The sequence below is a fragment of the Alternaria atra genome (assembly GCF_907166805.1).
Source record: "Alternaria atra isolate CS162 genome assembly, contig: 23, whole genome shotgun sequence".
NCBI lineage: Eukaryota > Fungi > Ascomycota > Dothideomycetes > Pleosporales > Pleosporaceae > Alternaria > Alternaria atra.
Genome location: NW_025091321.1, coordinates 1,543,373 through 1,563,428, shown reverse-complemented (window position 1 = coordinate 1,563,428; position 20,056 = coordinate 1,543,373). Strand labels below are relative to the sequence as shown.

Genomic DNA, 20,056 nt, shown 5'->3' with positions numbered 1-20,056 from the left:
CTAATACCTTTTCGACCCAAAATCTGTTTGGATTATACCATCATCGATGATAGACGAACGACGGAGGTGGTGAGCGCAGTAGAGCGCATTACTCCTTCATGTAGATTATGTTAGGTGTATCATTTCAGGGCGTCTTTCGACTTTGGTGCAGCATAGAGCCAGTTTGGAACTTAGTGGCACTTTCGAAATACCAAATCTCCTCTACCGACCATACAACACGCTTCACCATGATGTTGTGAACAAGTCACCAATGCCTACAACCTTGATGATTTTTTGCTGTCCAGCCTTCAGAGACTGAGAATTGGTCAAACCATTATTTCCTTATCTACAGACCTCAATGCATTGGACCAATTGCAGACATGGCAAATTTTCTGACACGTTGCGCGATATTTCCACAAAATGTACAGACTAACAACAATAGTCCAAGACTAGTCACGCGAGCATCGAGCTTCCTCGGACCTGAGGAACATGCAGCTGGGGACTGGGAACAGGCGCTCTACCGGTGCTTTCTCCGAGAGCTAACCGAGGGTCGTGTGGCTGGAGCTTTTGGATGCTTGCGGAAGACCATTTGCAATGACGATAGTTTCAGCCTGGGCAGGGCAACGTGGGTAACAAAAGTAAAGACGATTTGAGGGTTGACACACTATGTCTCGTCAAGTGCGGGATGCCAGTGATTTAAGCGTGAGGCTTTGTGACGCCTTTTGCCCATCTTCTCCACGTGAAAGCAGTTCAAGTGTGGGGGAAGCGCAGGTGCTCGTCGCAGTGGTGTCATCGCCGGAAGACTCCGTGCACATCAACCATTCAGTCTGTGTCACAGGACACACGAGCACATGCGTCTCTCTTCCACTTGATCCTTCTCTTTCTCAAATCGCTTCCGAGCATACCAACGCGTCGTTACCTCGGCCTGTGCTATCACGACCAATTAGCGTCATAGTGGGGCGGGAGCTGGGCTTCGGTAGCACCTCGACAGTGAACACCGCCATCACCAACACCACTTTGGCGAACACGCAACGACAAAGGCCGTTACGGCCTCAACAATTGGCATCATGTCGTGGAAACGGAGCGAGAGGTTGATGGATACCATCAAAGTAGGCGAGCCTGCCGCACAGTCGCTGTTGTAGCTAACATTTGTGTAGCACTATAGCAACTTTCCAGCAACGGGTACGTACAAAGTATAGTCACTTCTAGCACTCGTCTGATGTCCCATTAGGTGTATCATTACGGCAAATGGTACAATTTGGAGAGAAGCCATCTACGGGAACCCTCTTCCGCGCGTCACAATTCCTCTCCGAGGAACTGCCCATACGATTAGCACACCGAGTGCAAGAACTCAATGAACTCCCAGATGGCCTCAATGAGATGCCGTCTATACAAAGAGTGCGCGACTGGTATGCGCAGTCGTTCGAAGTGTGTACTACTGAGGTTCTCATTGGAGCGCGTTGACTCATTCAACAGGAACTCGTCGAACTACCCCGACCGACCCTCTCGAGCGAAATCAAAGAGCGATTGCTGAAACCAGCGAAGAAGAGCGGCGACAAGAACTTGATGAGCAAGCCGACCCAGAACCCTAGCATCAAGACTGGACAATACCGATCCGCGCCCACGACGAATGGCAACGGCAATGGCCATTCCAACGGAAACGGCGGTGGCATCACAAAAGAAGTCAAGGGCGCAAGTCGAAGATATTACGCTGCGGCAGATGACGGACAAGATTGGCCACCAGAGCTGGGCGCATACAACACAAAGTTCGCAGACACATTGGAGAAGATTAAGAGACGGCACGACAGCGTCGTGACCACCGTTGCGCAGGGCATCCTTGAGTGGAAGCGTAAGAGGCAAAGGATGCAGATCGACCACAATATCCAAGCCTTCCTCGACCGTTTTTACATGTCGCGTATTGGTATTCGCATGCTCATCGGTCAGCACATCGCTCTTACAGACCAACGCTCACGAACCGATCCCAACTACGTCGGTATAATTTGCACAAAGACCAATGTCCAAGAACTGGCCCAGGAAGCCATTGAGAACGCCCGTTTCGTTTGCGAGGACCACTACGGACTCTTCGATGCGCCAAAAGTCCAGCTTGTGTGTAACCCAGATATCAGCTTCATGTACGTGCCGGGACATTTGTCGCACATGCTCTTTGAGACTCTCAAGAACTCGCTCCGCGCTGTGGTGGAAAGACACGGAGAAGACAAACAAGAGTTCCCTGTGACCAAGGTTATCGTTGCAGAGGGCAAGGAGGATATCACTATTAAGATTTCGGACGAAGGAGGCGGTATTCCTAGATCATCCATTCCGCTAGTATGGACGTATATGTACACGACCGTCGACCAAACACCGAGCCTGGACCCCGACTTTAACAAAAGCGACTTTAAGGCCCCGATGGCGGGATTCGGTTACGGACTACCTATATCGAGGTTATACGCGCGCTACTTTGGAGGAGACTTGAAGCTGATTTCCATGGAAGGGTAAGAACGAAACCAGTCCCAACACATCATCTTCACTAACACCTTGTGTATAGATACGGCACAGACGTCTACCTCCACCTCAACCGCCTCTCCTCATCATCGGAACCTCTGCAATAGCAATTACCCGTCATGAGGGGCGGATGGACGTCGAGCGAACTCATCCGGTCATCCCGAGGAATGGCGCAAGGTAACGGTTCGCGAAAGTACAACCCTTTCCTGGCTAGCAAGGCAATGAAGTTGAAGCTTTCTGGTCAAGTTAGCAGGGAGATTAGTGAAAGGAGACAAGTGGGCGATGCGGCAGACATGTTTGCCGACAAGGCGAGCAGCGAGAGAGAGAAGCCTTGGTGGAGAAATGTGGGTATGGAGGAGGGTATGTGATGCAAGGTATAAGATGTTGGCCTTGAAAGATTTGTTTCATGAAAATACTTTAAAGGCACTTGCGGACTCGGGTGTCTGGGGCATTTTCCGCGAAGGTTGTCGTTTTTTCTGAGCCTGGGAAAGGCTTGACATAACACGATACGGCGTTGGGCGAACGCCATGTATGATCTCGAAACAAGTGAGAATAAGACGGAAAGAATAGTTACGCAAAATCCTAACCTTGTTCGTCTTACCAAACAAAGCTCTTCGAGCCCTTGCTGCGAATAATCCTCAGGGGTATAACGCTATCCGTGCCATGCTATGACATGCTATGTCCTTTTCCATAATCCAATGTAAACGCCAGAACCCCATAACCAACACTGTAACCAGATCACATCGCTACCACATCCACCACTTCAACCATGTCCTTGTCCAGAACTGACCCTCTTCCTCATCTTAGCAACATCCCTCTCCTTGCCCTTTCCACTCCTCGCTGGACTCCCGCCCGTCATACTCTGCCCTTCTGCAGATCCACCCCCCATACCTTGGAGCTCCCATTCATCACGCCAAGCCACATCATCTTTCTCCCACTGTGTAAGACCGAGGACGATATTCCGGTAGTGCGCACGCGTTTGCGGTATACTCTGTTCCATGCATCAAAAATCAGCAATCGTTATCCTCCATTCCAGGGAGAGAGAGAGAGAGAAAGAGAGAGAGAGGGGCACATCGAACTGTAAGGAGAAGAAGGAAAGACAAACCTCATTTCTCACCCCCGCGATCCACATAATCATCTCTTCGCTCTCTAATATACTAACTGCCTCGTCCCTCCTCTGCCTCTCCTCCCACTCCCTCCCCTGCGGCCCGCCAGAACCAAAATGGTAGTTCTTGCCTCGCGCTTGTAGACTCTTCCTTGTTTCTAGCATGGATTTACTGGGGGCTACACCACTGCCGCTGCCATTTCCTGATCCTCCCGATCCTCCTGATCCTCCTACTTGTTGTTGATGTCCTTGTGGCGATTGCGCGTAGGGACGAGCGACGACGCGCGCCGGACTATGACCGCTGGGACCACTGCTGGGACCGCCTAGGCTTGTCTGTTGGGGCAGCTGGAAACCCATTGCTGTTAAATAAGTTCCTTGAGGTCCCGGATGGTGTGAAGTGTTGAATTCGTATTCTCCGGCAATTTCTTCGCTGGTAACAGGGTCGTGGCTGTAGGGGGTTGTGGTCGACGGGTTATTCATGTTGCTTGTAAGTTGTTGGTATTGCTGCTGTTCGGCCATGTACTGGTTGGAGGGGTCTGCGCCGGCGGAGGTTGGGGATGGCCATGCCATTGTTGCATGGCTGAGAGAGGTTTGGCGGCAACGCTTGTTTTCGAGTTGCGCAATCGGGTGGTTAACGTTGTTGTTGTTGTTGTTGTTGGTGGATGGAGCTTGGAAGCTGGGTGGGGTCGCGATGTTGACGGTCAAATGTCCGCGGGGGAGGCTTAGATGGGAAGGTGGCAGCGACAAGACACTACAATTGACCTTTCCAAGACCAGTAGCATGTGCTTGTTTGTTAGTGCTTCGCCTACTGCTTGCATAGTAGCTTATTGGAAAGTCAGAGCATACGCATAACCGAAAAAAAACCCCCCGTCTCAATATCAAGATAATACTTTGAACATTGATACCTAGTAGCTACTGTTATGCCTTGAGATGTTGACTCCTCCATTTGACCGTCGACCTTGGATATCGCCGTCTAGTGATGTGACCAAAACGCTGAAATGCCAATCTATGCCAAATGCTGAACATACACGCCGGGAGATCAACTTTGAGTCGACCGAAACACAAACCCAAGATAACCTTCTTTGCCCGTCTACATCGTCGAGCCAGACCTGCACTGGCTAGTTCGTAAGGATTCTTCCCACATCCGCTCCCAGGGGAAGCGGCGCCGAGCAAATTTCCCCGGGAGCTGGATGGAGTTAGGCCTACGTACCGCCATTTGCCTGCTGATGCTCAGCCTTGCTGCCCTTACCTCGCCAGGTGCTGACCGCCGGTATATCGGCTTTCAGCCTCTCTTCCTGTGTGGAGTACGCCTTGGGCGTCAACTTGATCAACGTGTGTAGCGGGACTTCCATCCATGGGCTCTGCTCCTGCGGTACGTTCATGAAGTAGGCGTAGATACACCTCAGGATGGCCTGATGTGTGACGATCAAAATGTTCTCGCTGCGCTCCAGCTCCATAATGATGGGTTCGAGGCGGATGACGACATCGCGATATGACTCTCCACCCAAGTAGCGGTAGTTGTATTTGTCTTCGTCACGTTGCTTGAAGTCTTCAGGGAACTTTTGCTCGATCTGAGCGTATGTGAGACCGTCGCAGACACCAGAGTCGAGTTCGTCGAGCGCTTTCCATTCCAACTTCTCGAATGTAAGGAATCGTGCGGTTTGAATCGTTCGCTTCAAGGTTGAGGTCCAGACAGTAAGTTTGCGGCCGTCGCCAACCGATTTCGCGACCAGTCCGGGAAGCGCATGCGCGTAAGCGTCTCCTCGCTCTGAGAGGTTGGCGTCTCCACCAATTTGTCCCGTGAGATTGTACTCGGATTCACCGTGCTGCCACAATTAGTTTTCATAGCGTAGTTTTGAAACATGTACTTACTCGCGATAACCAGATTGAGCGCGGCTTGATGTGAAGGTTCATCAAGTAGTAGACGACTCTACTCTGGAGATAGTCTTGAATCTGATTGATGATGACTTGCTTGCCCACGTCGATGAGCTTGACATAGGTAAGATCGCGCTCGTCCTCGTCTATTGTTTGGTACACCTTCTCGTAGTTCCGGATACGGTTGCGGAAATCTGCTGCAGCTTCCTCGGGATCCTGGCCAACATAGTCGGGAGAGGTCGTCTTTACTTCCAGAATGTTGCTCATAATGAGTTCCTCGTCGTCACATTTTGACTCAACAAACAGTGTCTCAATGTTCTCCGCAGCACATCGTTCTTGTATCCACCTGCGACGGCTCTTGGTCGAGTTTGTGGCGTCTAGTATCGCGATCAAGCCCCTACCCTCAGAAAACCACTTGCACATGTCATTGACGGCTGCTTCTGCGGCTGCTTTCCGGAGGCGTTCTCCTTCGGGGTTGGAGGTATCGAAGAACTCGGCGGAGGGGTTTGGGGTCGCAGTACGGCGATACTGTCCAACATTGAACGTCTTTGATTTGATCGATAACCAATGTAGGTAGCGGACCACTGCATTACAGCTGGTTAGCGGTTGCGCGAGGCCGTGTAGGAGAAGCTTACCTTTCTGTGCGATCAAACTCTTGCCCCGCGCGGGCAAGCCTACCATGACGACGCATATCCGCGTGTCTTCGGCCTGTACACCAGCACCGTTAGTCTTTCTGCTTGGTCTTACGAATTCGCCGGCAGGCACTGCGCGCATATTTGGCGCATAGAATCCATTAGAGTCGGCCATTGTATGTTGCGAGTCCAGCTCCCTGAATTCCCAACGGCGACGCGAATGTATAAGAAAGTTGAGAAAAGTTAAGAGATCGGAAATCTAGCCGAAGGTATTCCGATATGCAGCGATAGAATGCGGCTTTTAATCAAAGATGCAGCAAGGACAGATGCTAGGCGGTCAACAGAAGCCACAGGAGTTGCAGGGCTGAAGTAGTCTGTTAGGTGAAGCAATAAGTGTATGGACGTCGAGTGTCGTGTTGCAGAGTCGTGAGTTCGGCCCGGCAGTCAAGAAGCGAGAGGAGATGGATTGATTGACGATGATTCCCCCGCATTCGGTACGGCGTCCTTCTTTTCACAAGCCAGAAGCAAGCGTTCGGATTGCGGCTCCAGGCTAGCGGGCGCGGTGGAGCAGACGTAACGGATGATTCTCATTCGATACCACATGCTGGCTGCAGTCGATTGTGTCCACTCGACCGGCAGTCGTGACAGTGCGAACAACAGTCGTCGTTGGCGCCTACCAATATCGTGTTCCTTGGTGCTCTGCCTACAGCAATTGGCGTCATCTGGACAGTTTCAAGCAATCGCCGTGTTGCTACGAATTCTCCGGGTCGTGTGCCATGATGCCACATGCTTCTGCGGTATGACGACAATGGGGCTCCAGCAGCATAACTAGGGGTAGTCCAGAACTATGCCTTGCTAAAGCCGCCGAAAGCCGGAAAGACGTGATGGCTGAGAGCGAAATTTCTTTACATTGTAGTAATCGCACGCCAGTCGTTGTAAATCGGCGAAAAACAATGGTGCACCCTGGAGATTCTCGCAAGGAAAAAGGCAACTTACAGTTGAAATCGAATAAGTCCTTGTATGACCCATTGTTGACATCAGTACGCGTTGTGAGTGATGGCGTCACATAAGCTATCGTCGTGGTGGGGCAGTGGATTGCCAAAGTATCGTATACCTAGCAATCTGTCGCTTGGGTGTTGGAGGTAGAAGGATTAAATGCACACCGCGCAAACGGTGGTAGATTACTCTTCGAAGCTGCTAGATATATACACGCAAGCCCGGGGTACGTCCAGACCGCTATCGCTTTCGAACTGCAGTGCGTGATCGCCGCGGGATTGGTTATCTCACATGGCTATCACTATTCTCCCCACGTGTGGACAACTTGATAACAATGCATTGTGACTGTCAGCCTCTGTTTGAAAAGCATTCATATGCAAAGGTCTGGCCAGTACGAATATTAAAGACTTCATTTTTTAAACAGGGTCGACGAAACTCATTAGATCGTTTTCCATGTACCTATACCAAAACTTCGCCTACGCTATGTGCAATCCTACGCCATAGTCAAAGCTATAAAGATGCGGGTATCTAGCAATGCTAAAATCATCCTGCGCTATAAAATGCGTTGCGAAATCAATCTTCAGACGGCCGTTATATGTCATGGTCTCTGATCAAGCCAACCAAACATCAAGCATGTAGTTTGGTCATGCCGTTGACCCGGTGAGCGTCGTCGATTCCACTTTGCAAAGCAAGGAGAGTTGCGCTGGCATCGAGTCGTCGCTTTAATGCCGCTGCTGTTCTTTCCTGTCCCCTGCTGCCAATGCCTTCTTCAACCCATCGGATCTTGTTGATCATGAAGCTGAGACCCTCGTGGGCTTTGCTCTTCCTGCTCGAAATGCCATACTCGACAGATCCGGTGTATTCTTGAAGTTGCGGTAGAATAACTATCTCAATCTGCAGGTCCATGTCGGCAGGCGGCGTCACAGGAGCCGCCGGAATCTTGGTCAGAACATCAGCAGCATCGGCTGGGTCATTGGGCGCAGTGATGCGCGGATCGAGCATAGCAACATCAACAGTATCATCCCATTCACCACGGATCCATCCAGAATGGATCGCAGCAGCAATGGGATCCGAATCATCGCGATACACGCGAGCACCCCAAAGATGTCTTTCTAATACAACATGCTGCCGTTGTCGGGGTTTTAGATAGTATCGAGGTACTCTGATAGTGAAGGTGCAGTTGATGGGGTTGACATCGAAGCGAGGCAGACGTTGGGGTTTCGATGCATATCCGAATTGATCGTCAAGTGATGAGTTGGGTTTTGGCAGCTCTGTCTTTGCCTCGTACAGTTGCGATCCAAGATGCTTGCGAGGACGCTTAGCAGCTTCCTCGAGGATAGGCTGTACGTCGTGAACTTTCGTCAGGACCTTTGTGACTTGTTGCGGAGGCTGATGGGTAACTCGAGGAGCGTGGTGGTGATGATGGTGATGTGGGTTTGCTCCAATGTGATGGTGGTGGTGAACCGACTGGCCCGGGCCGGCTTGTGGTAGACTCGCTTGTCGCCCATTGATTGAAGTTGAAGCTGGTGGCATTGACGCATCCTCATCAGGCTTGTGGTGGTGGTGATGATGGTGGTGACTATGTTGTTAGTACATACCTCAAAAGGCACTGAATGAACTTACTGATGATGATGGTGCTTGTTTCGTTTAGCCCCACGAGCGCCGGGTGTTCCTCTGCCATCAGCATTCTCAATGTCGAAAATGCCCTCCTCATCCTTGACTCGTTTGGGCGGCTTCCTTCCCTGCTGAGAACCGATCCTCCTCATCATTTCACCGTTATCTGACTCGAATGAGCCCTGGCCATTCTGTGGCATGGGACTTCCCCGCGACGGGGTCGACGATCCCAACCCGCTGCCGAGGCCGGAGAACATGCGCCCGAATTCGCTCTTGATACCGGGATCTTTGCCAATTGACAAGGGCTGCGCCTGGGCACCTTGAACAGCCTGTGGCAGTGGAGACGCTCTGCCCGTTCGTCTGCTTGCCTCCAAGCCAAAACCAATGTGCGATTTCGAGTGTTGCATGGCCTCGCCCATCTTGGGAGGCTGGTCATAGAGGGATCGGGAAGACAAAGAGCGCGCGAGTGGTTCGGTTCTGTGCCGCTCAGAGTTGGGATCGGAGGTAGGAGGGGCGTGGTACTGCTCCATTACGCGGTGGCCCAACTGATCTACGCTGCGCCGTAGCATTTCATCGGAACTTTGGGCACCGTAACGAGGAGCACCTAGCATGTGTGGAGGGTATGGGCCGTAAGTGCGATGCATTGGTGGAGGCTCCTCTGCGCGACTATCCTGGGGAGGTTCGCGAGCAGCACCGGTAGGCGCTGATTGTCGCCAAAGACTGCGCGGAGGTTCTGAAGAGCCAGAGATGTTGCGTTGCGCTTGAGGCGGACTGAAGCCAGATTGCGACACAGGGTGCACAGTCACGGGTCGATCTCTCTCAGACGCGCTGTGATTTGTACCTGCTAAGAGCTCTGCAGCGTTGGGCCTTGCATGATGCGACTCACCCAGTGTACGTCGCCGCTCCTCAGGGGGTCCAAAAGCGCTGCGCCGACCTCCAAACCCGTCGTACATGGGCCTCCCTTCCTGTTCAGTGTTTCCCTGAGGTCCCATCGGCTGGCTGTTCGGTCGAGATGGAGCGTTTCCAGAAGCTTGCCGTCCTGCGTCTTGCGCATATGGACGATGGCCAGGGAAGTTCATAGGCTTGTAGGATTGTGCATTTGGTGGAAGTGACTGGCGGCCCAGATCAGGCGAGCCTTGGTTGCTGTAGGACTGTCTGGGTGAGCCAGCTGAGAAAGCGTGTCCCTCGGATGGGCGCGAGGTATTGCTACCGTACATGCTGCGCTCTGGGGTGGCCTGGCGGCGAAACGGAGGCAAGTCTGATCGTGGACCAGCTGGCAAACCACGTCGAGGCGAAGGTGGCTGCATGCTGTGACTGTTGGCGGATGGGGCGTTGGTGGGAGGTGACGGTTGTGATTGTGTTGTTTGGTTGAGGGCACCTGTGTCACCCCCACCGCCGATAAGAGATGAGATGGACATGCTGCTTCCCGGTCGCAACGCCTGTCCTAGGCCAGGAGGCTCTCTGTTGGCGCCAAAGTTGGAGGTGTATTGTGGACGTTGCGACTGGGATACATGGAGATGCTGCTGTGTGGGGGACGATGGAGGAGGCATTTGGGGTCGCGCGAAGGATGGTGGAGGTGGAGGCGGAGGTTCGTGAGACGGGCCTGGAGGAGAGTTAGTTTAGGACAAAGCTTGAACCATTGCTTTTGGAAGCGGGGCTGTACCATAGGGGTTCGGGGGACTGGCGCCGTTCAGTGCAGAGGTGCGCGCAGCATCGAAGCCATAGGGCGCAGACGGTGGAGGGTTGTTGGAGGTAGTCATTTGCGGTGGAGGGTTCGTCTGAGAGTGATGAGTCTCGTAGTGTATCGGTCGCGCTAAAGGCATGGATCAGCACAAGCTCGGACATTGAGTCGCGACTTTTCGAAAGAGGTTTAGAGGCCCGCGGATCGTGCATTAGCTAGGAGCCACATCTGCGGAGTGCGCCATAGAATTCGCCAGACCCATGCCAACTCCACCGACAAATGCGCGCACCGTTAAGCAACCCAAATGCTCGGCTGGTGTGGCTCGGGATGCTATGGCGACACTAGTAGGCAAATATTGCCTGCATTTGCTTGCATCGATATGACGAGAGAGGCGGTGAAGTGCTTTTTCGCAATTGACGTGTCATGGCGCACGTCAATGCAGACAAGGTCTTCGCACAATCGTCTCTTGCCTGGCTCTCCACCACCCAGACAGCCACGCGAGCGGTACCACAGACGTGAGACATTCAGGTCAAAATGCAGCCTGGGTGACTTGTGCACCTTTGTGACTGGTAAGAGCTACAAAAATGCGCAAACAACTCCAGGCTACACTGCTGATTGCCCGTCCCTACTCTGTGCACTGCGCACATGTGCTCTTGAAGATATAGGTAAAGATGTAAGCCTACCTGTATTTGACCAACCACCCTGCCCTTGTCCCTCGGCCTGGCCTTGCGGCGCGTTGTTGCCAGCGGGTAGTCCTTGGCTACTGCGTCGAACATGTTGTGGTCCTGAAGGGAAGAATGGATCGCGACGGGGCATCGAGTACGGGTCGGCGGCATAGGGAACGTGGAGTGGCTGTTGCTGGGGCTGTGAGGCTGGTGGGTAGCCTGGATACGTTGGATTCGTCTGCGGGTGGTAGTTCATAGGGCGATCTGGTGGTCGTTGGTAGGGTGGTGGGCGATCCATAGTCGACTTGGGCTCATCGGAGAGGTGAAGGTGAAGATGAAGGTGAAGTCGCAAATAGAGACTGGCGGACTAGGCTGGTTTTGTTCCTCTGGTGTATATGGAGAAATAGATTTGTCTTGGGTCGCCGTGGTCAAAGAGTTGGCTCCAAGGCGGGCTGCTGTATTGCAGAAGGAACGAAGCCTCGAGCATGCGAGGAAACGAGAAGGCGCAATGGGACCAAGCGCCACGACCCCTGTAGGAAATAGCGCAGCCCCGCATGCAGCGAGAGCCCGACTAGAGGGCAGGTATGACATGTGTGATAGGTCTCTCTACACCACCCTCGAGCCGTTTGCTCGACCCAAAGCCATCATGATGCGTATACCAGAGAACCCCTGGCAATACTTCTTGGATAGTGCCTGGTAGTCTGGCCCAGTCGGCTGCCACTATGCGCATAAAAAGAAACATGCATGCAGCTCCAACATCGGACGCCCGTTTGTCGCCCATGCGGCGTTCCTGAATCGTTCCTTGACCGCCTGGTGCCAAGCCCGATCGGCAGCTGCACCCATCCATGTCCGTGGGTGGTCCAGCCATCAACACCATCACGCTTCTGCCTCTGCCTCTGCCTCTGCCTCTGCTCCTCGTCATCTGAGGCACAGCACACGTGCCAGTAGCTTTCACCCATCAAAACTGCGATATGTGAAGTAACACCGCCTCTGCATCCTATGCCGCTCCTTCCCATGCCTGGCTCACCCGCTTCTTCCTGGGCCGTCTATCGTGCGCGCTTCAAGGCTGCCTTCCACGGCGCTGATGCACGCGTATGCGCCGCCTTCTGGTTGTTCGGTATGCATGCACCTGAACCCCGCAAGACGGGCAGCGATACTACAACTCTACCTTGACCCATCCTGCGTCTAGCCCGACTAACACCCCCCTAGGCCTCATTAACAACGTCCTCTACGTAATCATCCTCTCCGCTGCCCTCGATCTTGTCGGCCCAAATGTTCCCAAAGGCGCCGTACTCCTAGCCGATGTCATCCCTTCGTTCCTGACAAAACTATGCGCCCCGTACTTTATCCACAAGATTCCATACAATGTCCGCATCCTCGTATTCGTCTCTCTCTCAGCATGCGGCATGCTCATCATCGCCCTTACCCCGCCCCTGCAGGACTCGAGGACAATCGCTATCAAGATGTGTGGAGTGATGCTTGCCAGTCTGAGCAGTGGAGGTGGTGAACTGAGCTTCCTTGGCCTGACACATTACTACGGACACTTTGCTCTGGCTTCGTGGGGCTCAGGCACTGGAGGCGCCGGCCTGATAGGCGCTGGAGCCTATGCCATTGCCACCAACACGCTCGGCATCACTCCTCGCACAAGTCTACTAGTCTTTTCTTTCTTGCCGCTAATCATGGTGTTGAGTTTCTTCGTTATCCTTCCGCTTGGCCCACTGCGTGCTGGTGCCCAGAAACACGGTGGTTATGAAGCCATTGATAACCAAGGCGACGATGAGGAAGAGGAAGTTGCCCAGGCGCAAGAACATGACGACCTGCTGTCTTCCTCCATGCACTCGGCTTCTGGGCGCAGCTTCACCTCTGTCAATAACAAGGGTGCTAACAGTGCCCTGAGTAGCTTCCGAGCGAATATCAACCGGGCGCGAGGATTGTTCTTTCCATAGTAAGCACATCACTTGAACCCGCGACACGTCATACTGACCCATCACAGCATGCTGCCCCTCCTCCTCGTTTACATTGCCGAGTACACCATCAACCAAGGCGTCGCACCTACCTTGTTATTTCCTCTCGAATCATCTCCCTTTGACGAATACCGCTCCTTCTACAGCACGTACAACGCCATCTACCAGGTTGGTGTTTTCATCTCGCGCTCCTCCACACCCTTCATCCGCATACACCACCTCTACGTCCCGTCATTTCTTCAAGTCGCCAATCTCATTGTTCTCGCGCTGCACGCCATGTTCAACTTCATTCCGAGCTACTACATTGTATGCGTCATCATGTTCTGGGAAGGCCTGTTAGGCGGACTGGTCTATGTCAGCACCTTTGCAGAGATTACGGACAACGTACCGAAAGAGGATAGGGAGTTCAGCCTGGGCGCGACTAGTGTGAGTGATTCTGGAGGTATATGCATCGCTGGATTTCTGGGCATGGCCGTTGAGGTGAGTCTGTGTCGCTGGCAAGTAGACCATGGCAGGAATTACTGCAAGTTGCAGTGATATTCGAAATAACACACGTTGTCAAACCCTTAGTTCTGTATCCTTCGCATCATGGTTATCATGTGACTCTAGTCTCGGGGTCTGCTCCCAGAAAGCTATCACGATTCGTTTAGAGGGTTGGGATGTGAGCAATCGTGATCTCATAGCAACATTTACAACCACGGTTTGAGTCCGGCAGCTTTTGCTCTTCATAATACATAATCCTCTCAATACTTCCTGTTAGATGCATATACTCACCACAGTTCTCTACGAAATTAAAACATAGTCCTCGCCAACTATACCATGCTTGAACCATTGAGACCAGAAACGCACAAGGCGCCGGTAGTCTCCTCGAACCATTACCGGGTCGCACCTAACGCGACAAAACCCGATGCGAGTGCTTCCACGCATAGCTGTTGCGTTACACAACAACAGCAGCAGAAGGCTGGTATACCACAATACCACATCAGCGCCCTAGAGTTGACGTGGAATTCGGGCTACAATATCATCCCCCACTACCCCATCCAAGTCGTAAGCAATAACTCCTACCTACCGCAGAAAATGTAGCCTGAAGGCATTCGCAATGTTTCACAATAATCATCTGTAACGTAACATACTGCGAATACCTCGATTGGTATACTCCCAACTCGTCGGTCCCTGCTAACATATGCTAGACTGGACTCAAAGGCATAGATGAGAGCACCGTAATCGTGAAGGATTGGCCTAGGCTGAATGAGTTGATCAAGGGCGTCAAGCAGAGGCAGTTTGCGGACTACCTGAAGGAGAATCCTTTGGAGCTTGTTAGCATTACCGATGGTCTGGGTCCCTGGGAGATAGAGTGGGATGAGATGTATGAGGAGTGTGTGGGTTGTCAGGAAGGTGGGGAGTGCGAGGAAGACGAGGAAGATGAGGAAGATGAGGAAGTGGACATGGACGTGGACGTGGATGTGGGCACATATGTCTTCATTCAGGTGGACGTAGACAGCGCCGTCGATGCCGCTGTCTACTCCGACGATGGCGATGCCATGGACGTCGACGACAAGGTCAGCTTCAAACCTTGTGTTGGAAGGCAGTATGTTTGGCAAGCGTAGTATGGTCACTGGAGGGCTGTCACTGTCATGGGTCATTTCCTTTTCGAACTGAACAATTGAATTCTGATTCTACCAACCTCTTCATCGCCGTGCCTCTTTCTCTAACCACACTGACCGTTTCCAGGCAACGTAAGACTGAATCCAACTCTCAGTCACCTAATCTCCACACCACAGCAACGTTGTAGTAAGCATCGTCAAATGATCCACTTTTCCCTTTCGGAACCATGGTTCATCCACTTCGCCTACAGTCCAGTCCAATGACCAAACTACCAATAACCACGGTGTAAGGAGTGGTGGCGGATCCATATTTTGTATATATCCAGCACCGACTCCCGCCTCAAACAGTCTTTCAATCCTCATCTTCCACATCATCTCCAAACCTCTTCCCTCCCACGGTGTTCCCTTCCAAACCACTTATATAAACCTCGTCAACATGCCTACCCCACGTCCACGTATCCCAAAAACCTGGCGTATCGCTACGTTGGCATCAGACTTTGATAAAAGTCGTCTCCAGTTTCCAATCTATGTTGTAAGTTCTGCTCCTACACTAAAACATGAAGAAAACAAATAAAACACGACTAACAAAGTATGAATAGACTACCAACCAAAGCAGCAAGAGAATCTACATCTCCTCACAAACTAAACTAGAGACCCTGCTCGCCAAGTATCAGGATGATGAATCCCAAAAACCCCATACGCCCGCTTCATCACCACAACGAAGCGACAGTGCAACTGGGTTGTGGAACCTAAACCCCAAACAATACCGTACCGACATTGATGGTGTGAGTATTCTCTCTTCCTACTCCAGCTCGTCGTCATCTGCGTCCCCGGCAAGTACAAGGTCGACGATAGAGCACGATACTCCATCATCCGAACATTTTGTCAACGGAGAGATTGTCTGCACAGGTGGCCTTTTCCTTCAAGTTCGAGACTTGACGCATATTGAGGAGAAAGCCAGAGAAGTCGTGTATAGTCGTGGGCGTTCGGTTAACATGGCTGTAAGGAGGAGATACGGGAAGATGAAGTCTACTACGGCGAAGAGGGTGAAGAAACATGTGTCGAGTTTCTTCAAACGGGTTTGTGGTTTACACTAAAAATACTTCGAGGAAGTATTGTTAGGCCGCTGGTGTTTCTTGATAAGATACTCTTGATTTGTTTTGGTAGTTTGGTTCTAGGCGGTGTTCGTGAGAGTTGTCAATTATGTTTAAGTCATATAATTTCGTGCACAATCAGTACTTTTCCCTTCAACATGATCTTTTGCATACTCTTGAAAAAGAACATAGACGCTTCGTTACTTCCCCAAGGGACGATAATGCGTGCGCGCGCGCGTGTGTGTGTATGGCGTTGAACCATAGTTCGGGCATCCAAAGACCCACTTTGTCGTGCATGTGTGTTCGCAATGAAGATGAACCAGAGTTCAGGCTTCTATAGAACCATAGTTCCATCCGAACCCAATCGAACATGAAATGCACATGTTGTATATGAGCGGCCATACTTTTTCCTCACTCCAGAACAATTTACCCCACGCATTCATGATCAACCTAACGATACGGCAACTACCACAATGTCAGCACCCATCGACACCGAATGGCCTTACCAAAGAAACCTTAATATCCGCGAGATTGAAAAGACACCCGTTTCTCTCGTCAAAACCCCTCTACAGATTGTAAGCACCCCTGGCCTCAGCCCTTTCATCAAAGACTTCTCTTAACCACTGTTTCTTGCTTGAATCTTGCAAAGAGTATTAACGTCAGGGTAGACTGAACCAAACTACGAGTTCCCAGAGAAGGGTGACAGTATCGTACCGGTGGAGACCCAGCTCCACCTGGAGTGGCTGCTGACAAAGTACGAACTCTTCCTGGCGAAGAAAAGGCTTGCGCGCATGTCTCATTCACTTGCACCAAACAACTTGAGACCGACATGCGTCGAATTCGCTTATAACTTTCCACAAGTGTATAACCCAAGAATGCCGAGTGCAAGTGATCAATGGCTGGTTCCTAAACCGTACGACCCTTCGATCAACATCAACACAGAACGACGACAGGTCTCGTCAACACCTACGTCAACGACTCTAATGGCTCCCGGAACGCCCGTCTAATTGGCGAACGAACCGGTGGTTTGTGTGGTCTATGCAGACATCGTACCTCATGTGGCTGTGTATTGGGACCGGATCCAAAGCGGAGTTTGTAAATGGGACTTGCTGCTTCTAGAGCACCTCGCAAGTCGTCAAACTAGCTGCAATTCAAGTGTACCGGCGGGGTACGTGTGTTGCTACAAATGGCAAATGGATAGTAATATGAAGTTAGTTCAAGTTCTTCTGAGTTATGAGCTGCCCCAACGTTATCCTTGACAGATCCATGGCTCAAGTCATCGGTCGTTCATGGCGCGTCGCCGAGGTGGTAGACGGTAGTAAATTGTTCTTTTCCAAGACTCATCTAGAATACACATGCCTACCCCTCACATCCATCGCCATGCGCTCTCGCTCTATATTTACAAAGTATCCTTGAGGAGCTTGTTCATCTTGGCCATCTTCGAGGCGACAGACTTGTCGATGGTGCGGTCGGCGATCTCGACGATGAGTCCACCACGGATCTCGGGGTTGACCTTGGGGACAACCTTCAGGGTCTGGCCGTTGGAGACGTATTGCGAGTTCTTGATGGCGGTCTCGAGGCGGCTGATGGTCTTGTTGTCGAGAGGCTGCGTTTTGTCAGCTGTCATCCTAGCAATTTCCACCCCCGCCTATTTCATTCCATCTTAGAGATCAACGTACCGCAGCGCTGGTAACGGTAAGCTCAACCTCACCACGGTGCGCACCCATGAGCACACCGAACTTCTCTACAACACCCTGTAGTACGCCCAATCGGTTGTTCTCGGCAAGTGTGCTGAGGAAGTTCTTGACGATGCCATCCTTGTCGGCGCCGCCAATGTGCTTCTGGAGCTCCTGGACAATCTGCTGCTTGTCGGAGACGGAGAGCGAGGGAGCGTGGAGGATCTGGCTGAGCTTGGCGTCCTTCTGGAAAACACCCTGGAGAGTCTGGAGAGACTTTGCGGTGGGGTCGAGGGCGTTGGTCTTCGCGGCGGCCGTGTACTACCACAATTGTTAGCCAAAGCTCTTCCCCAGCCATTGGCCCGCATTTCATCCTCCCATCATCGCCAATGTGCCAATTGAAGTCGTGGAAAGCGTACCAGAGCACTCGCGTAGGTTCCGTCAACGCCGAAGAGGGCAACCGGGGGTTTGTTGGCAGAGCCAGTCGGGGCGGCGGCGGCAGCGTAGCTTCGGGTGGCAGCGTAGCGGGCGGCCATTGGGGCGCGGGGCGCACCAGCCCGGAAAGCGGTGCTGAAGGCACGAGCTGCAGACATGGTGGGTAGAGAGGAGATGGATTGCGGGATGGGGCAGCTTTCGGAGCGCGGGTGCAGTTGAGGATGCTGCGATGAGGTTTCTGAGCCCGGCTCGGCACTGGCGAAGACTAGCACCGATTGGGTCGCGGGTTCTCTACCCAACTACGCAACTTCATCACCAATTTTCGGAACTTTCCATCTGCACTCTAAGATCGATGCATGCAATCGTTAGACGAGTGTTTTACTGTTCCTGAGTCATATTACGCAACCCCAGAGGCTCATGTAAAAGTCAACATGCTGACATCTCAATCTCAAGCAAAAGCTCAAAACTTGGCAGAGCCGAAACTAACTGAGTTGATGGTGGGATTCCCCAGGATAACTGCTATTTGTGGTATGACGTTGTGGTGGAAGCACCCGTAGCGAAAGAGACGGGATGTATGATGAAGTGCGCCTTCACCTCACCACTACTGAACATTGTACCAGTCGAGCGATAAGCTCGTCACGACAGTCTCTCCGGGATCATGTAGACGGATGCTGGGCATGTGGTGTCTAAGGTATATATTGCCTACCATGCATACCACCTATCGACGTATCGGCAGTCTCTTTTGGAGAGCCGCGGCCATCACCCCTCCTCCTTCATCTCATCATGGCTCGCGTACGCCTCGAACTCTGCGTCACAGTGAGTATGGGGATAACCCGGTTGGGGTATAGCAGCGATCCACCCTTACCTTCACATGTCCTTGTCCTAGCGTATATATCAAGCGCTGATCTGTCTTACTCCTTCAACACCTAACAACTCTCTCCGCTTCCGTACATAAGTAAAGATCTACAACAACATGAAGACTCCAGTCGAGCGACAGCAGACGCCTCCATGCTTGTATCTCATGACTCCACCTTCCACAGGTGGCATGGTCAAACACGTTCGCTTCAACAGCAAGGCAGGACGCGCGGACAATCCCAACGAAGGAGAATCGCCTGGAGCCTTCTTCGAGGAGCTCGAGACCTTTGACGCCAAGGCTCCCGATGATAGTGATGAGGGCGAGAGTACTTCTTCCGCGAGCGACACCACCCCCCCATCTCCATTCTCAGCAGGTTCCCTCATAGCCAAACCTACAGCCCTCGAGAAGCACGACCCTTTTGCCTCTCTTGCCCTCACCATCGACACTCCCACCGCCACCACCATTGAACCTTTTCGGTTCATGGACCTTCCTATATTCATTCGCAACAACATCTACACACAGCTCCTCATCGTCCCCGGCCTCATCTGTGTCCGCCAAAAGCATACCCCCTTCCACGACGAGAAGAAGGCTTTCCTCTACGCTGAGCGTCGCGAGTTCCTCCCTGGTATCGCCTATGCGCTCGTCCACTTCCACGTCGACGGCCACAAGACCCGCTTCTCCCTCGTTGGTCGTACGAACATCAACATTCTTCGCGCTAACAAGGATATCTTCGCCGAGGCCAAAGCTGTCTTGTACAGCAAGAATGCATTCGAAATCGTCAGGCCAACAAACGAACTCTCTCCCCCGCCTGACTATAGTGTGAGACTGTTCCCTACTGGATGTCAGCGTCTTGTCACAAAGCTTAACATCAAGATTCGTTCGTTCTACGATCTACACTGGCTACTAAGTGGTGGATACAATGTTATCAAGAACTACTACCGTAGCCTTGTCTCCCTTACTCTAATCCTAGAGATGGATTCGACCCACAAGGGTTTCGGCAAGGCTTGGGCTAGAAACGGAGCCGAGGAGGAGTGGGAGAGCTACGTTCAGCGCCTTCGGGGTGAGATGGCGAAAGAGTTGTTCAAGCAGATGAAGTTCAACGACAAGCACACGAATGTTGTTCCGACTTGGATGAATCTCCGTGTTCTATTTTCAGGCGAGGGATATGACGATAGCATGGGCGCCGTCACTGATGGCGGAGCTATACAGCAGGCGAAGCAACACGAGACGAGGCAAGGTTTGACTGAGGCATGGGAGTCGTTTAGGAAAGGTGGAACATAGGTTGAAGACAGTCGCGATTGGTTTGACAGGATTTACACATGGACCTTGTATACTAGTATGCTATTTAGGGCGATGTTGGACAGGGAACATATCTCAA

General features: G+C 52.1%; 8 protein-coding genes across 8 annotated transcripts; 4 read left to right on the top strand and 4 right to left on the bottom strand.

Annotated features, from left to right (window-relative positions):
- Positions 1-1,046: 1,046 nt before the first annotated feature.
- On the top strand, positions 1,047-2,588 carry ALTATR162_LOCUS4114 (uncharacterized protein; the record flags this gene model as incomplete). Its single annotated transcript, XM_043311724.1, has 5 exons — positions 1,047-1,088; positions 1,137-1,161; positions 1,211-1,407; positions 1,456-2,471; positions 2,525-2,588. 5 exons carry the CDS (start codon positions 1,047-1,049, stop codon positions 2,586-2,588), a joined length of 1,344 nt encoding a protein of 447 aa, XP_043167659.1.
- A 656-nt stretch (positions 2,589-3,244) lies between these two features.
- ALTATR162_LOCUS4113 (uncharacterized protein) lies at positions 3,245-4,156 on the bottom strand (the record flags this gene model as incomplete). The annotated part of the gene is made up of 2 exons (XM_043311723.1): positions 3,245-3,472; positions 3,587-4,156. 2 exons carry the CDS (start codon positions 4,154-4,156, stop codon positions 3,245-3,247), a joined length of 798 nt encoding a protein of 265 aa, XP_043167658.1.
- A 632-nt stretch (positions 4,157-4,788) lies between these two features.
- On the bottom strand, positions 4,789-6,268 carry ALTATR162_LOCUS4112 (uncharacterized protein; the record flags this gene model as incomplete). The annotated part of the gene is made up of 3 exons (XM_043311722.1): positions 4,789-5,412; positions 5,459-6,045; positions 6,097-6,268. 3 exons carry the CDS (start codon positions 6,266-6,268, stop codon positions 4,789-4,791), a joined length of 1,383 nt encoding a protein of 460 aa, XP_043167657.1.
- Positions 6,269-7,716: 1,448 nt separating this feature from the next.
- ALTATR162_LOCUS4111 (uncharacterized protein) lies at positions 7,717-11,347 on the bottom strand (the record flags this gene model as incomplete). Its single annotated transcript, XM_043311721.1, has 4 exons — positions 7,717-8,668; positions 8,713-10,306; positions 10,367-10,516; positions 11,068-11,347. The coding sequence occupies 4 exons, from the start codon at positions 11,345-11,347 to the stop codon at positions 7,717-7,719; spliced, it is 2,976 nt and encodes a 991-aa protein (XP_043167656.1).
- A 716-nt stretch (positions 11,348-12,063) lies between these two features.
- ALTATR162_LOCUS4110 (uncharacterized protein) lies at positions 12,064-14,620 on the top strand (the record flags this gene model as incomplete). Its single annotated transcript, XM_043311720.1, has 4 exons — positions 12,064-12,166; positions 12,259-12,994; positions 13,043-13,493; positions 14,204-14,620. The coding sequence occupies 4 exons, from the start codon at positions 12,064-12,066 to the stop codon at positions 14,618-14,620; spliced, it is 1,707 nt and encodes a 568-aa protein (XP_043167655.1).
- A 1,564-nt stretch (positions 14,621-16,184) lies between these two features.
- ALTATR162_LOCUS4109 (uncharacterized protein) lies at positions 16,185-16,718 on the top strand (the record flags this gene model as incomplete). The annotated part of the gene is made up of 2 exons (XM_043311719.1): positions 16,185-16,286; positions 16,380-16,718. The coding sequence occupies 2 exons, from the start codon at positions 16,185-16,187 to the stop codon at positions 16,716-16,718; spliced, it is 441 nt and encodes a 146-aa protein (XP_043167654.1).
- A 392-nt stretch (positions 16,719-17,110) lies between these two features.
- Positions 17,111-17,980, bottom strand: ALTATR162_LOCUS4108 (uncharacterized protein; the record flags this gene model as incomplete). The annotated part of the gene is made up of 3 exons (XM_043311718.1): positions 17,111-17,317; positions 17,391-17,708; positions 17,807-17,980. 3 exons carry the CDS (start codon positions 17,978-17,980, stop codon positions 17,111-17,113), a joined length of 699 nt encoding a protein of 232 aa, XP_043167653.1.
- Positions 17,981-18,795: 815 nt separating this feature from the next.
- ALTATR162_LOCUS4107 (uncharacterized protein) lies at positions 18,796-19,959 on the top strand (the record flags this gene model as incomplete). The annotated part of the gene is made up of 1 exon (XM_043311717.1): positions 18,796-19,959. The coding sequence occupies one exon, from the start codon at positions 18,796-18,798 to the stop codon at positions 19,957-19,959; it is 1,164 nt and encodes a 387-aa protein (XP_043167652.1).
- Positions 19,960-20,056: the final 97 nt, after the last annotated feature.